Source organism: Schistocerca nitens, chromosome 3 (assembly GCF_023898315.1).
Source record: "Schistocerca nitens isolate TAMUIC-IGC-003100 chromosome 3, iqSchNite1.1, whole genome shotgun sequence".
NCBI lineage: Eukaryota > Metazoa > Arthropoda > Insecta > Orthoptera > Acrididae > Schistocerca > Schistocerca nitens.
Genome location: NC_064616.1, coordinates 957629625 through 957646518, shown reverse-complemented (window position 1 = coordinate 957646518; position 16894 = coordinate 957629625). Strand labels below are relative to the sequence as shown.

The window sequence follows — 16894 nt, the reverse complement described above, 5'->3', positions numbered from 1 at the left end:
ACCGCGGCCGGCAGTAGTGGTAGTAGTAGTAGCTTTATTGACCCCTTTTCCAAGGATATAGGACACGTCAAAGTATTTACAAGTCTAGACCAATTTACAATAAGCTAATTCGTATACACATACATTTACAATCATTAGATTTATTCCCGGTATACAATACTTTTTCTACAAATAACTTAATAAATAATGTAATGCCACACTGTTTACTCATATCTCACTATCAGTCACTGCCGCACACACACACACACACACACACACACACACACACACACACACACACACACACAGGTGATCTCCGGGCCATTTTCTGTACCGCAACTTCCCGCATGCTATTCTGAAAAACTGAGTCAGCATCCCTCTGTAATGAGGGAGATGTTGAGCTCAGAAAGAGGAAGAGATGTTAGTATTGTGCTATGCATAGCTTGGAGGTAAGTATTTCTAGAAATGAAAAAAGAAGGAGAAAAACATAATGTGAAGGTGTTATCTGGAATGTTGGATGTTTTATGATCATTATTAATACTTATTTATATAACATTTTTTATATCAAACCCCTACTCTGTTTTATCTAAGTAATTCATCAATGTATAAAATGTATTGCATAACATGTACATTTTAGCTTCCTTTTTAAATAAGTATATTTTTGCAATTCCTTTGCTCTCTTTTGGTAATTTATTGCATAGTTTTATTACTTCGTAGAAAATGCTGTTTTGAGTTTTATGTTTATTTTTTCTTGGTAAATGTAAGTTGCGTCTAGCTCTTGTTGCATAGTCATGGACAGAGCTGTTTGTGCAGTAATTACCAATGTTATTTTTGACGTTTACAACTGACTGATAAATGTGTTCACATGCAGCAGTTAAAATCTCCAGTGTTTTGAACAGATCTTTACAATGACATCGACTAGTACTTTTGGTTATTATTCTTATGGCTCTTTTCCGTAGTTTGAAAATTGTGTTCATATTTTGTGCGTTTATTCCCAAAAAAAGATTGCCATAGTTATCAATTGAATGTACATATGAATAATATGTAACACAAGGACACTGCATGCTACACACTGGTGATAGAATTACAAGGGCATAATTGCTGATGACATTATGTTTGCAAGTAACTTCGTGTGTTCACACCACTTCATCTGAGAATCAATATTCATTCCTAGAAATTTTGCATTCGTTACACAGTCTATAAAGGTGCTATCTACATTTAATTTAACATTATCATTTTTCCTCTTCAAACTGAAATTAATAGCATTAGTTTTCTTTATGTTCAATGTCACTTTAGGGCCTACTGACCAGTCATAAACTTCCTTGAGAGTTTCATTAGCTTTCTCTGTAAGGAGTTCTCTTTTTTCCTACGGGACTATAATATCGCTGTCAACAGCGAAGATAATTTTTTCACCATGAGTAACACTACTGGGAAAGTCATTGATGTATATCAGAAATAGTATTGGTCCTAATATGCTATCTTGCAGAACTCCTGTATTAATGTGTTTTGGTTATGGTAAGTGTTTTACTAAACGTTTAGATCTATGTAAGGTACGTGTTATCTCTACTCCAGAATGAGATTTTCACTCTGCAGCGGAGTGTGCGCTGATATGAAACTTCCTGGCAGATTAAAACTGTGTGCTCGACCGAGACTCGAACTCGGGACCTTTGCCTTTCGCGGGCAAGTGCTCTACCAACTGAGCACGACTCACGCCCGGTACTCACAGCTTTACTTCTGCCAGTATCTCGTCTCCCACCTTCCAAACTTTACAGAAGCTCTCCTGCGAACGTTGCAGAACTAGCACTCCTGAAAGAAAGGATATTGCGGAGACATGGCTTAGCCACAGCCTGGGGGATGTTTCCAGAATGAGATTTTCACTCTGCAGCGGAGTGTGCTAGTTCTGCAAGGTTCGCAGGAGAGCTTCTGTAAAGTTTGGAAGGTGGGAGACGAGATACCGGCAAAAGTAAAGCTGTGAGTACCGTGTGTGAGTCGTGCTTCGGTAGCTCTGTTGGTAGAGCACTTGCCCGCGAAAGGCAAAGGTCCCGAGTTCGAGTCTCGGTCGGGCACACAGTTTTAATCTGTTATCTCTACTCTTCGTATCCTATCTGCTAGGTATGATCGAAACCAGTCTTTAGCAAGCCCTCTTATTCCTAATGCTTCTAATTTATTTAATAGAATCTTGTAGTCGTCTGTATCAAAGGCTTTAGAAAGATCCAAAAATATGCTTGTGACACACTCGTCTTTATCTAGAGCATCAAGTAGATCTTCTGTGATTTCTACTATGGCTGACTCCATATTTTTGCCACTTCGGAAACCAAACTGTGTTTCCTTTAAAAGATTGTATTTATTCAGGTAATTCATTAACCTGTCTTTCATAATTGCTTATATTATTTTTGTGAATGGTGACAGTAGGGAAATGGGCCGGTAAATATCTATGTCTTCTGTATTACTTTTCTTAAACCAAGGTATAACTCTTGCCTGTTTTAAATGCTCTGGAAATGTCCCTGATGTGAAGGATTCATTTATTATATTTCTTAAGGGGCCTTGTATAATCCCTATGCATTGTTTCAGTACACACATTAGTACTTAATCTAAGCCTACCGACTTAATTTTTTTTTAGTTATTGAACGGTTTTATTAACTTCATTCTCTGTGGTTGGAAGTAACATCATTGTATTTAGTGCAACATTATTTACAGGTGTTATATTTAAATGAGATGCTAATACTGATTTATTGTATCAGAAACTTCCGTGCCACTTTTATGGTAGATATTTCAAAGCAGTAACTCATAAAGCAGCATTAAAATGGCTGAAGGGCCTGAAGGATCCATATTGTCTTTTGACCAGTGGGAGTTTTGTATTAGTGAAATTGATTTTGAAGTTATGCATGGACACCGAAAAAATTACGGTAACGCGACGATCCAAACTGAAAAGTACGCTCAGTATAATATCTTGACATTTCTGCAGACGAATGGTGAACAGTGTGAGGGACTGAACGATACTGTCCATTTGGAGATGGTAAGGACGGTGACTTACCGAACGATGAGTCGCAGAAATCACAAGCGACATGTAGAGCAGTACTTGAATGACTACATACCCCAGTGCAAAAGGCAGAAAGCTGTTATTAACAGGTGACCTTGCCAATATAACCGGAGGGTAATTTATTTTTCAGATTTTCGCCACGGTTATTCTCGTACCATATGAGCAAACATAGATGAGATATCTGTATGTTTCTACTATTATTGATCACTTATCGTGATAGCTGGAAATGAATGCTCCACCGACAGCAAGATGATTAATTGCAATAGCGATGGTCAACAGCAGGGTAGTGAAACTGGGAACACTAGAGATCAAGATCCCGGTTTTACGTTAGATTCTTCTGTAACGACTGCTGATATGGGGAGCAATGTGTAGTTCGGCGGCCTTAACTGGACATGAAGTTGGCACAGAAAGCGGTAGTATCTGTCACTACTGAAATAAAATTGTTAGTTTTACCCAGCGCCGTAAACCAAATATAATTAGACTTCATTACCGTTGAATATTTAGTATCTAGCATGAAATTGTAATTTTTACCGTTTGTAGCCTTTGTGTTAGTTAGCTAACCCTTTGTGCAGCAATGATATTTTTATTACAATTTGACTGCATTATGTTAGTAAAAAAATCTGCGATATGCTACATCTGTAATTGAACACTAAAATTCATTGTTCTCGTGTTGAAAGTGTGTCTTGATTTGCTCTCTGTGCCCTAAGCAAAGTGTTCCGGAGCATGCCAGTAATGCATTCTGTTTTACCTTTATCATGTCATTGAGATCTTGTTGAATACGTCGCTCCCACATTTTGACGTCACTGTAAATATTAACATGATATTCGTAGGAAGATTTTTTTCCTGGTATTATTACGCGTTTTCACGGGGTCGGCGTGTTATTCTGGATATGTCAACGTTAATACTGCAGGGTTTACAGAAGCTAGTCGTGCCTCCATCACTCAAATTGAACGTATTTTGCTTACTACTTTGAGATATCAGACTCCATTCACTCCATTCAGCATTACTGTATTTACATCATCATCTGACAGCTGCATGACTGCAGACAATAACATCAGAGCTTGTTGTCTAATTGCTGAAAACAGTGGGAAAAATTAGTAGCCGCTTACATTCCTGATATGTAGTTGAAATTTACATTGACTTACCAGACTTTAAGATTGAAGTACATCCACTAACATTATTTTATGTTTAGAAAGAACAATAAACTTCATGTTGAAATCCCGAATGAAACCAAAATCTCTTCGTAAGAATATAGCTGAGCAAGTATAGCGTCAAGTCTGGAGAAGAAGACCATGCAGTCCGCACTGGAAGATCTGTGGAGGACTATGAAGAAATTTATCCTCCTTGAAAATTCGAACTCACTTGCGCAACAACCTCAAAATATTATGGACTTAAAATTTGATAATATGTAGTAGAGTCTGTTCTATTAAAAATTACACTCGGCATCAATGACCACTGCGCCCTTCTTCCACTAAGTTCCAGCATATAGGTCTGAAGTAGTATACGACTCCAAAGAATACACAGTTCCGTCACATTAATGTGACGATCTGTCAAAAGCCTGAATAATCACATTTTGCAGCGCGGCCCGCTCGAGATGTGTAGGAGAAGAGGGACTGAGGTTCTGGTAGGTACCAACAGGGATGTGGACCCATGACGACTCCAGTGACATGTACACTACGCTGTTTCTGGGGTAAGGATCCATAGCGCGCACAGACCGTTCGAGGTTCACATAGGTTTTAGATAGGGATTCAGTTCGGTGGAGGCTGGCAACCATAAGAGTGCGGTACACACATCCTGGTGATCTCCGAACCATGCGCGTACATTGGAGCAGTGTGAAGGGTGACATTGTCCTCCTGGTAGATGCATTCTGCTGGTGAAAAGCAAACTGCATGTAGGGGTGGACATGGTCTCCAAAGATCGACACACATACGCGTTGATCTACTGTGCCTTCGAGGGAATGCCACGAAAACGTACCCCAAACGAAACGCTCCCACGTCCGACCTGGACCCTCCCTGTCTCGTTTCATACGACCAAATAATTACTGCTCAGAACAACCGAATCAAGACGGAACAATTATTTCCACATGCTCATGTAACCCACCAGAACTTCTAAATCGTGTTGGGAAAATCCTGATCGACAACTTCCTTGATCTCATCGTCCTGCCTCCCAAAGGCCCGTACCCCCGTACAAATGAAGTCTGCTTTCTCTAAGCTTTAACGGTGACGAGGGTGACAGAATCATTTGGGGTTACGACTAAAGCATGTGTCATGAATATGATTAAAATTATTAAAGAGTTCGAATCAAGGGCAGAAACCAACATGAGTAACGTAGAAGTAAAAACCCTCGGAGTAGTGAAGCAACTTAAATCACTTAGGAGAAGCAAGTCTTCTGATCCAGACTGTATACCAATTAGGTTCCTTTCAGAGTATGCTGATACAATAGCTCCTTACTTAATACAACTGTTCGCTCTACCAAAGATCATTACCCAAAGACTGGAAAGTTGCACAGGTCGCATTCATATTCAATAAAGGTAGTAGGAGTAATCCACTAAATGACAGGTCCGTATCATCAACGTCGCTATGCAGCGTGCTTTTGGGACATATTGTGTTCAAACACTATTAATTCCCTCGAAGAAAACGGTCTAATGACACACAGTCATGGATTTAGAAAACATAGTTCTTGTGAAACACATCTAGCTCTTTGCTCACATGAAATGTTGAATGCTATTGACAAAGGATTTCAGATTGATTCCGTATTTCTGGACTTCCGGAAGGCTTTTGACACTACCACACAAGCGGCTTGTAGTGAAATTGCGTGCTTATGGAATATCGTCTCAGTTATGTGACTGGAATAGTGATTTCCTGTCAGAGAGGTCACAGTTCGTAGTAACTGACGGAAAGTCATGGAGTAGAACAGAAGAGATATCTGGCATTCCCCAAGGTAGAGTTATAGGCCCCCTGCTGGTCTATATAAACGATTTGGGAGACAATCTGAGCAGCCCTCTTAGGTTGTTTGCAGATGACGCTGTCGTTTATCGACTAATACATTCATCAGAAGATAAAACAAACTGTCAAACGATTTAGAAAAGATATCTGCATGGTGCAAAACTCGGTAATTGACCCTAAATAATGAAAAGTATGAGATTATCCACATGAGTGCTAAAAGGAATCCATTAAATTTCTATTATACGATAAATCAGTAAGATCTAAAGGCCGTAACGTCAGCTAATTACCTAGGAATTACAATTACGAACAACTGAAGTTGGAAGGAACACTAAGAAAATGTTGTGGGGAAGGCTAACCCAAATCTGCATTTTATTGGCAGGACACTTAGAAACTGTAAAAGACCTACTAAGGAGACTGCCTACACTACGTTTGTACGTCCTCTTTTAGAAAGCAACTGCGCGGTGTGGACTTCTTACCAGATAGGACTGACGGAGCACATTGAAAAAGTTAAAAAAAGAGCAGCACGTTTTGTATTACCGCGAAATAGGGGAGAGAGTGTCACTGAAATGATACAGGAGTTGGGGTGGACATCATTAAAACAAAGGTGTTTTTCGTTGCGGCGAAATCTTCTCACGAATTTCCGATCACCAACTATCTCCTCCGAATGCTAAAATGTTTTGTTGACACCGACCTACATAGGGAGAAACTATCACCATGATAATATAACAGAAATCAGAGCTCGTACAGAGAGATGTAGGTGTTCTTTCTTTCTGAGCAGCCGGCTGCTGTGGACGAGAGGTTCGAGGCGCTTCAGTCCGGAATCGCGCGCCTACTACGATCGCAGGTTCGAATCCTGCCTCGGGCATCGCTGTGTGTGATGTTCTTAGGTTAGTTAGGTTTAAGTAGTTTCTAAGTCTAGGGGACGGATGACCACAGATGTTAACTCCCACAGTGCTTAGAGCCGTTTGAACCATTTGATCCTTCCTCGCGCTGTACGAGATTGGAATAATAGAGAATTGTGAAGTTGGACCGATGAACCCTCTCCCAGGCTCTTAAACGTGATTCGCATAGTATCATTGTAGATGTAGATGTAAAGCATTGCATAACGAAAGAATATTTGACATAGCAATAAAACATCTACGTCGAAACATGGACTCGGAAACAGACGACATTCCGGCCGAACTACTAATACCCTTGGGAGAACCAGCTACGATAAAACTCTTCCATCTTGAATGCAATATGTGTGAGATAAGCGAAATACAGTCAGTAATCTAGAAGAATACAACAATTACAGTTACAAGAAAAGCAGGTCTGACAGGTGTGAATATTACCAAATTATCAGCTTAGTAAACCACGGATGCAAAATACTAACACGAATTCCTCTTATAAGAATGGAAAAACTCGTAGATTCCGACCTCGGGGAGGATCAGTTCGGATTCTGGATAAATTTAGGAACATTGACTCTACAACTTGCCTTGGAAAATAGGTTAAGGAAAGGAAAACATACATTTGAAGACTCAGAGAAAGCTTTTCAAAATATCGATTGGAATACATCGAGAGTAAAATACATTGAGCGAAAGGCGATTTACAACTTATACAGAAGCCAAATGGCAGGTAAAGAGTCGAGGGGCATGAAGGTGGAGCAGTGGTTCAGAAGGCAGTGACACAGAGTTGCAGCCTATCCCCGACGTTATTCAATCTGTACATTCAGCAACCAGTAAAAGAAACCAATATCACACGTATCGTACTTTTCAAATGTGTTGCTACAGAAGATATGTGATGTTGAAGTTTAGATGCGTATATCACGTAACTAACGAGGAGATACTGAATAGAATTCGAGAAAAAACATATTTGTGGCGCAACCTTACTAGAAAAAAAGGATCAGTTTGTCGGACAGATTCTGAGACATCAAGGGATCAGCAGTTTAATACTGGAGGAAAGCATGGGGGTAAGGATCGTAGAGGGAGACGAAGAAATGAATATTGTTATATCCACAGATTAACACACAGTTGCGAACAAAAAAAATTTTTTAGGTGGAGCCAGGCCACCGCTTAATTTTACAAAAAGATAAACTTCCTTCGAAAACCAAAAAAACTTCTCCTGCCAAAATTTTATAATAAGCCGAAGAATTATGCCACCTTATTGAATTGAAATATTAGCAACTGAGCTGAATTTACATTCCTTTGTCTGGTTATATCTCGACGCTCTCCGACGGATGCCAGCGAAGTAGACGGGCGCATAGTCCGGGGTCGGTAGCCGGCGTAGCGAAGACGGGCACCTGGACATTCCGGCTGCGTCGAAGTCTCGTCCTGGCGGTAGTCCGCGGCGGGTCGAAAGACGCCTACTTTATTTTCTTCCTGCTATTTATCCCGGCGGCTCCAGTCTTCCTCCGCTGATTCCGGAGTGATGATCGGCGGCCATTGGCGGTCCCTGATTGGCGGATGGTGATATCATCGTGTAACCATCCGCGCTGGAAAAAGGCTCGTGCGCGTGCGTAGTTCGCGGTTGATTGAATGTTTGGCGAGGACGCCTCTAGCGCAGGCTGGCGGAACGCCCCGGTACTAAGTTGCAGGCGTCGCTTAACTTTGCCGCGGTAGCCGACCATTGCGTTTGTGTGGCCGTGCGCGCCACGGCAAATATAGTAAGCAGATCCAGAAGGGTGTATGTTGCAGTAGTTATTCGGAGATAACGAAGCTTGCACAGGATTGAGTACCATGGAGAGGTCCATCAAACCAATCTTCGGACTGAAAATCACATCAGTAATAAAACAGTAAAATATTCCCTAAGATTTCTGTTGTGAAACACACATACATATACAAAGAAACATACTATAAAACCTTGTCATGTTTCTGTTCTCAGTATAAAAGAGAAGGAATAGCAAAAGCAAATGGTATTAGCCTAGATGGCTATAACAGATATATGTGGCCGGATAGCCGAGTAACGAAATGAGTTTCGCCAGCCGCTCTATCACTCACTAAAATCTCCATGCTAACAGTTCGATTGGAGTCTGGCGTGCTATACTCGTTTCATCGCCAGATAAATAAGAAATCTGGTCCTCACTTGAATTTATTGCTGCCCAATCGTAAAAACAGAAATATTTAACTGCACTCGTCACAAGCTCAACAATTTGGTGGGTCTTCACTCTAGTTCGAGAAGCCATGAGCAAGAGACTAGGACGTATAAATAGATTGGTCACTGCTACTTCATCCTATCTCTAAGACCGAAAGGAACCTTACCACAGATGGAAAGTTAGTTCACAGACCGAAGAATACTTTCCGACATTGCCAGCAATTCAGCCCCCACACTGCTCACGACTTTCTGGTTCAAAAGTGAGGAAATGGCTATTAACGGGCACACATGTTAAAACAATGTTTTCCTCTCAAGCTTCCTTGCCTGCAAAGTCAACATACTCATTTACCAGAATCCCTACATTCCCTGACACCCAGCAGAACCCTGAATCAACTGCGACATTTATCCGCAGCGTACCTCTGTGAAATCGACTGTATGGCATTGAAGGAAACGGAGCAGATGTGAGAATTCTTCCCTCTCTCCAGCTTTATCAGCTGCAGTGCATTTAGATCGCAAATTCCCTCCCCTCTTTCCCTCCCCCAAATGTCGTAAGTATATATGTTGTCAATAAATGTTGAATAAGTGAAGTATATTGTCAACCGGTTGCGTCAGTTTATTGCACACTACTTGCCATTAAAATTGCTACACGACGAAGATGACGTGCTACAGACGCGAAATTTAATCGACAGGAAGAAGATGCTGTGATATGCAAATGATTAGCTTTTCAGAGCATTCACACAAGGTTGGCGCCGGTGGCGACACCTACAACGTGCTGCATGAGGAAAGTTTCCAACCGATTTCTTATACACAAACAGCAGTTGACCGGCGTTGCCTGGTGAAACGTTGTTGTGATGCCTCGTGTAAGGAGGAGAAATGCGTACCATCACGTTTCCGACTTCCATAAAGGTTGGATTGTAGCCTATCGCGATTGCGGTTTATCGTATTGCAACATTGCTGCTGCCGTTGGTCGAGATCCAATGACTGTTAGCAGAATATGGAATCGGTGGGTTCAGGAGGGTAATACGGAACGCCATGCTGGATCCACGCCATGCTGGATCCCAACGGCCTTGTATCACTAGCAGTCGATATGACAGGCATCTTATCCGCATGGCTGTAACGGATGGTGCAACCACGTCTCGATCCCTGAGTCAACAGATGGGGACTTTTGCGAGACAACAACCATCTGCACGAACAGTTCGACGACGTTTGCAGCGGCATGGACTATCAGCTCGGAGACCATGGCTGCGGTTACCCTTGACGCTGCATCACAGACAGGAGCGCCTGCGATGGTGTACTCAACGACGAACCTCGGTGCACGAATGGCAAAACGTCATTTTTTCGGATGAATCCTGGTTCTGTTTACAGCATCATGATGGTCTCATACGTGTTTGGAGACATCGCAGTGAACGCACATTGGAAGCGTGTATTCGTCATCGCCATACTGGCGTATCACCCGGCGTGATGGTATGGGGTGCCATTGGTTACACGTGTCGGTCACCTCTTATTCGCACTGACGGCACTTTGAACAGTGGGCGTTTCATTTCAGATGTGTTACGACCCGTGGCTGTACCCTTCATCCGATCCCTGCGAAACCCTACATTTCAGCAGGATAATGCACGACCGCCTTCTGGATGTTCTGAATGTTCGACAGCTGTCCTGGCCAGCACATTCTCCAGATCTCTCACCAACTGAAAACGTCTGGTCAATGGTGGCCGAGCAACTGGCTCGTCACAATAGCCAGTCACTACTCTTGATGAACTGTGGTATCGTGTTGAAGCTGCATGGGCAGCTGTACCTGTACACGCAATCCAAGCTCTGTTTGACTCAATGCCCAGACGTATAAAGGCCGTTATTACGGCCAGAGGTGGTTGTTCTGGGTACTGATTTCTCAGGACCTATGCACCCAAATTGCGTGAAAATGTAATCACATTTCAGCGCTAGTATAATATATTTGTCCAATGAATACCCGTTCACCATCTGTATTTCTTCAGTGAGTGGAAAAACTGTGAAGAGCTGACTCCTGCCTGCAAGCCACTCTACAGTGGATTGCAGGTGGTATTTTGCTTTTTTATACACCGCTATCAATTTTATACGGCTTGAGAATTGGTGGAGGAAATTTCTGAAGTACACATGTATCCGAACACATCGTAATATGTGAATTTGCTGTTATAGTCCGTACGCAGACAATATAGTACAGAAGAAGGTCACATCTGACGATCAGTCACGATTGCTGGATCTTCAAACTAATCTTTTACCTTCTCGCAGTTTCAAAGGATTCTCCTAGCATCTTTGACATGCTAATACTGCCTAAGAACATTGGCTGCTTCTGGGTACAGAGTTGCATGTGCGAGTACCACGGCGAGCGCAGCCTTAATAATGCTTACACAACAGCCATACTCTTTTTCTACTTGATAATTTCCTCAAGTTGCTTCGTTGGTAATTGTTGGCAGCGAGTATGCTGAGACAGCAACTGTTGGTGGAGGACAACGACATTGCTGATACTAGATGTTCTGTCATCTTAGTGACGTAAGGCCATGTCAGGCGCCGTCCAGAGTCGCCGGCTCTCTTTGACGCTGGAGGTAAGTGCGCAGGCTCCTCGACGAACCCTGACCCCCAGAAAATGGCTGAAGTGACAAGCGATAACACTTGCTGGGCGGCCTCACCTCGGCTGATCCATTTCGATGTGCAGATGCATCAGAACTAGCTGACGGCACGCGTATAACCAGCTTTCTTTTCCTGTTCATTGGAAAATATTGTAGCGATTTTTAAAACAAGCCTAAATATTTGTGAATCAAGGTGACAAGGGAAATAAATCAACTACCCAGAAATGTTGATCTCCACAATTCGGGTGTTCTACGGCGTCGTTAGAGGAGGTGTCCAGACGTGAGTTACGTATTTTTGGAGGAAGGAAATGAAGGAAGGAAAAATGGCTCTGAGCACCATGGGACTTAACATCTATGGTCATCAGTCCCCTAGAACTTAGAACTACCTAGACCTAACTAACCTAAGGACATCACACACAACACTCAGCCATCACGAGGCAGAGAAAATCCCTGACCCCGTCGGGAATCGAACCCGGGAACCCGGGCGTGGGAAGCGAGAACGCTACCGCACGACCACGAGAGGCGGGCATGAAGGAAGGATAGTTGTGGTTCAATGTCCCATCACCGACAAGGTAGAGTGTGACATCCTGGCATCGGCCTCTTGCAATTCATGGGAAGAGAAGAAAACCTAAACGCGGAGGGTGAGTCGGGGATTTGAAGTTTCGTCTTCCTAAGGGAGAGGTCGGTGTCTTACCAGTACAGTCACTGTTCAGGACTATCTAGACTATACGTTTGTCTATACTGAGTACTCGACTGCAATGGTTCATAGTATGTCCTGTCACTCACACAGCTCCTTAGAGCAAATAACAAATATCTGAGGAAGCTTCGTATGATCTTGCCTGTATCAGTGGACAAAGTGATACGGTGTGGAATCAATTTTGGAAATCTAGGTAGACGGGAACTTTCAATTTGCCTATGTCCATGTTTGCAGCGTTAAATGTGCGAATAGAATCCTGTGCTTTTCTCATCAGTAATGCTTCCTTTATTGGTGTAGAAATCACCCATTTAATCTAATAAAAAATTGATATTTTTCATAAAAATTTTATTTGGTGGTGTATACTCTTTTGGCCTTCGCGTCAAGTAAGACTAGCTTTAGCAGCGACTGCCTGCATCCCGTGGTCGTGCGGTAGCGTTCTCGCTTCCCACGCGCGGGTTCCCGGGTTCAATTCCCGGCGGGGTCAGGGATTTTCTCTGCCTCGTGGTGGCTGGGTGTTGTGTGCTGTCCTTAGGTTAGTTAGGTTTAAGTAGTTCTAAGTTCTAGGGGACTGATGACCATAGATGTTAAGTTCCATAGTGCTCAGAGCCATCTGAACCATTTTTTAGCAGCGACTGTTGTTCCCCGAACTGCTGACGACGAGTCAGCCCTTATTTACTGTGATGTGATGTGATGTGCAAAGCCAAAGGCAATCGCGTGTTGACAGCTGGCCACACCGGTACAGGTCGTAAGCTCTCTCTTGTACCGGCGCCTTGCCACCTCTGATGTGTTTTCTTACTGACTTCTGTGGGTCTTTTATGGGCAAACCATTCTGATTGCGCCCAGAGGTAGACCACATATGAATTAAACCATTTATGTTCAATGGAAAATCAACTTATCTCTTAGAGCGCTTCCATGGCCTCTGACACCTGCCTTTGGGACGGCATTCGACTCGAAAGCGGCCGGTTCGAATCATTGCGATAGAATAAACTGTAAGTGCCGGTATTTGAACAGGCAATGGCCATAAAAAGGAGCAGAGGTGGTGGCGTAAAATGCCAGATCACTAGACTCGCCACTCTCGTCAGTGATTTATGAAACGAGGGCATGTGATTGATTGGTGATGCCTAAGCCGAAAGGGATGTAAACTCGACGGTGGGATGTAAACTCGACGGTCTCGTATTTACTACTGGAGAAGAAGAGGCTGTATGCTGGTGCCAGGTCTTATTATATTCCATCTCTCATCATCATGCAACACAAATTAGAGTCCACATAATACGGACTTCCATTACAATCATCTACACTCATCTCATACAATTGCGATATAACTCTCACACACCTCCAGAAAACAGGCCGTTGTGTGAGGGAAATGGTTCAAATGGCTCTGAGCACTATGGGACTTAACTTCTGAGGTCATTAGTCCTCTAGAACTTAGAACTACTTAAACCTAACTAACCTAAGGGCATCACACACATCCATGCCCGAGGCAGGATTCGTACCTGCGACCGTAGCGGTCGCTTCAAAAAAATGGTTCAAATGGCTCTGAGCACTATGGGACTTAACATCTATGGTCATCAGTCCCCTAGAACTTAGAACTACTTAAACCTAACTAACCTAAGGACATCACACAACACCCAGCCATCACGAGGCAGAGAAAATCCCGTCGGGAATCGAACCCGGGAACCCGGGCGTTGGAAGCGAGAACGCTACCGCACGACCACGAGATGCGGGCGTAGCGGTCGCACAGTTCAAGACTGTAGCGCCTAGAACCGCTCGGCCACACCGGCCGGTTGTGTAAGGAAGAAAGATAACATTTCAAAATAGGCGGCTGACCTACAACTTGGGGATTTCGAGCAAGCAGCGCCAAATCTTTCTTTACTTTGAGCACTCTCCAGGCGAGCCCGCACTTGTCTATCCTGATCAGGAACACTACGCTAGCGTATTGTCACTGAATTTTTGCCTGAAGCATTTCTCCATACATAGGTAGAGTAACACTTGCATGCAAAAAGCAGAAATATGTGCAACGTGAGGCCAGACATTCTCGACTGATGTCGTCAAGGCGAGCTGACTGCTGGTGACCGTAAAGACCAGGTCAGTGGGGCAAACCCCCTTATGCGCCGCGGGCTCCACAACTTCGCGTGCGCATCATGATCTCGGGGCTGGCTGGCGCATATTAAATCACGTGGATGAATGGCGATCGCGCAGCGGGAAGCATAAATTGAGGTAGCGACGGCGACCGCCTATCGCCAGTGCACTCTTCTATTTTTTCCGCTCTCCCATTGGTTGTCGGTCGGTTCGTCGGTTTTTGATATTAACGGCCCTTCCGTGTATCGACGCCAGGAGGCAAACCCGGAAAGCTGCGTCGATTACTGGCATCGACGATTGGTATTGATGCCGACCGCTGGTGTTCCTGTGGTTGACCGACGCAGCGAGAGCACCGCTAATGGCGGTGCGCGCCATCCAAAAATTGAAATCTGCACGTCAGCGCGTGAACGTAACAGCCGCGAATAAACGAGCCTACCGCTACCTGACGCTTCCTATCAAAATTAATTATGACGCCTGCGACAAACTTTCCCTTCTTTTGTAGTAATCCTTCACTGTTTCTCCACTTCGTAATTCTCTTATTTCATAATACTGAGATGACTTTTGCTGAAAATCAAGTAATGCGTTCTGCTGCAGTCGGAAGGCGTCTTGTAAAACGTCAGTCATGGGCCGTTGTAATGGTCATCTCTGCATTGCTGCTAGTACCTACAACAAATTATCTTTACACCTCCGTCCATTATCAAACTAACGAGTCCTTGATGCCTCAGGATGTGTTCTAATATATCGTAGCGGCCCTACTTACTTATCTAGATTATAACGGACGTTTACTTATGGATTTATTATTACTTATCTGAACATTCTACACCCTTATTACAGTGACGTGGCTTTCATAAGCTGAATGATTTATTTATGTTACTACTGTTGCCCATTTTGAATTTGGTACTTAATTTTACTACTACATGTTTACTACAAGCAGATCTATAAGCAGCCGGCCGGTGTGGCCGAGCGGTTCTAGGGGCTTCAGTCTGGAACCGTGCGACCGCTACTGTCGCAGGTTCGAATCCTGCCTCGGGCATGGATGTGTGTGATGTCCTTAGGTTAGGTTTAAGTAGCTCTAATTTCTAGGGAACTGATGACCTCAGATGTTAAGTCCCATAGTGCTCAGAGCCAGTTTTGATCTACAAGCAACCTGTTTACGTATGTTGACAGTAGCTAACATGCTTGCGAACAATCAGTTCAAGTGTGATCTAACTGTTACCTATTTATAACACCTGTTTTCAGTAGGGCTGTCATAGTTCCGAAGAGACATGACACACTGAAATTACGGCCGTTAATATACATATTTCGCCCCTAATCTTCTTTCCAATCCTTTATTGAAGACTCAATGTTTACCACACAGACTTAGACTCAAGTGAGAGCCCATCATTAGAAAATTCGCCTCTAAGTTTTATTTTTAGTTTCCATCTGAAAGACAAAATCAGTGAAGCAGCTTTGATTATTTTTGTTTAGAATTACTGTGAGATTAGCACGTTACTCCACGAAGTTTTTCAACACATAATAAAAGGTCGGAATCAGGATACTTTCAAGTCACTCGATAATTATTGACATTAATTTGTAATAAACACTTTCCTTCTCCTTACTAGAAGAAACAGTCTAAACAAATGGTAATTCTTACCTACTGATGGTGATGCGTTGATTTTGCTGTACATGCTCAGTTCGTCAAAATTCGCCTCTAAGTTTTATTTTTCGTTTCCATCTGAAAGACAAAATCAGTGAAGCAGCTTTGATTATTTTTGTTTAGAATTACTGTCAGATTAGTACGTTACTCCACGGAGTTTTTCAACACATAATAAAAGGTAGGAATCAGGATACTTTCAAGTCACTCGATAATTATTGACATTAATTTGTAATAAACACTTACCTTCTCCTCACTAGAAGAAACAGTCTAAACAAATGGTAATTCTTACCTACTGATGGTGATGCGTTGATTTTGCTGTACATGCTCAGTTCGTCATTGTTCAAAGTCCCTGAATAACCTTGTATAGCCTAACTATCGTGTACACGATCTACTTCCATCCAGACGCCATCACGAGCAATGAATATTCCAGAAACCTATACACATTCCAAGCCTTATGTCTATTGGAGCAGAATCCGGCTGCGTTTTATCTGCTCAATGATTAGTTCCAGCCTCACCCGCTACGCTGACCAGTCACATCTTGCTATGAAGACAGAAGTTTCGCTGCCATTTGCGAACGCCAATTTGCAGCGTGATTACCAAACTTGCCTTTTCAGATTACAATTCACAGGTGCCTATAGCACAAGCCTAACCAAGGTGCGATTACAAACATTTTGCTATATGCAATCTCTTTGATACGTTCACTAAACATTCTGCTAATAACAAATGTAATTCGTGAAACAGGAAAAAAGAAAATGAGATTAATTATACAGAATTGATAACTATTCCTTCCTCACATTGACAATATTGCGTGAATAAATGGACATTTGGGGAATCTACTGCAGTTCT

The 16894-nt window shown here is 42.9% G+C and overlaps 2 protein-coding genes across 2 annotated transcripts in view; one reads left to right on the top strand and one right to left on the bottom strand.

Moving 5' to 3' along the window:
• The window catches only part of LOC126249505 (neural Wiskott-Aldrich syndrome protein-like), an 88259-nt gene extending 85287 nt beyond the window's left edge, over nt 1–2972 (top strand). The window contains exon 3 of the mRNA XM_049951157.1: nt 2945–2972. Within this exon, the coding sequence (XP_049807114.1) occupies nt 2945–2972 (28 nt within the window). The remainder of the gene's footprint in view (nt 1–2944) is intronic.
• A 1024-nt stretch (nt 2973–3996) lies between these two features.
• Nucleotides 3997–16894, bottom strand: part of LOC126249504 (ring-infected erythrocyte surface antigen-like) — a 39816-nt gene continuing 26918 nt past the window's right edge. Inside the window, exon 2 of the mRNA XM_049951156.1 lies at nt 3997–4094. Coding sequence (XP_049807113.1) covers nt 3997–4094 — 98 coding nt within the window. The remainder of the gene's footprint in view (nt 4095–16894) is intronic.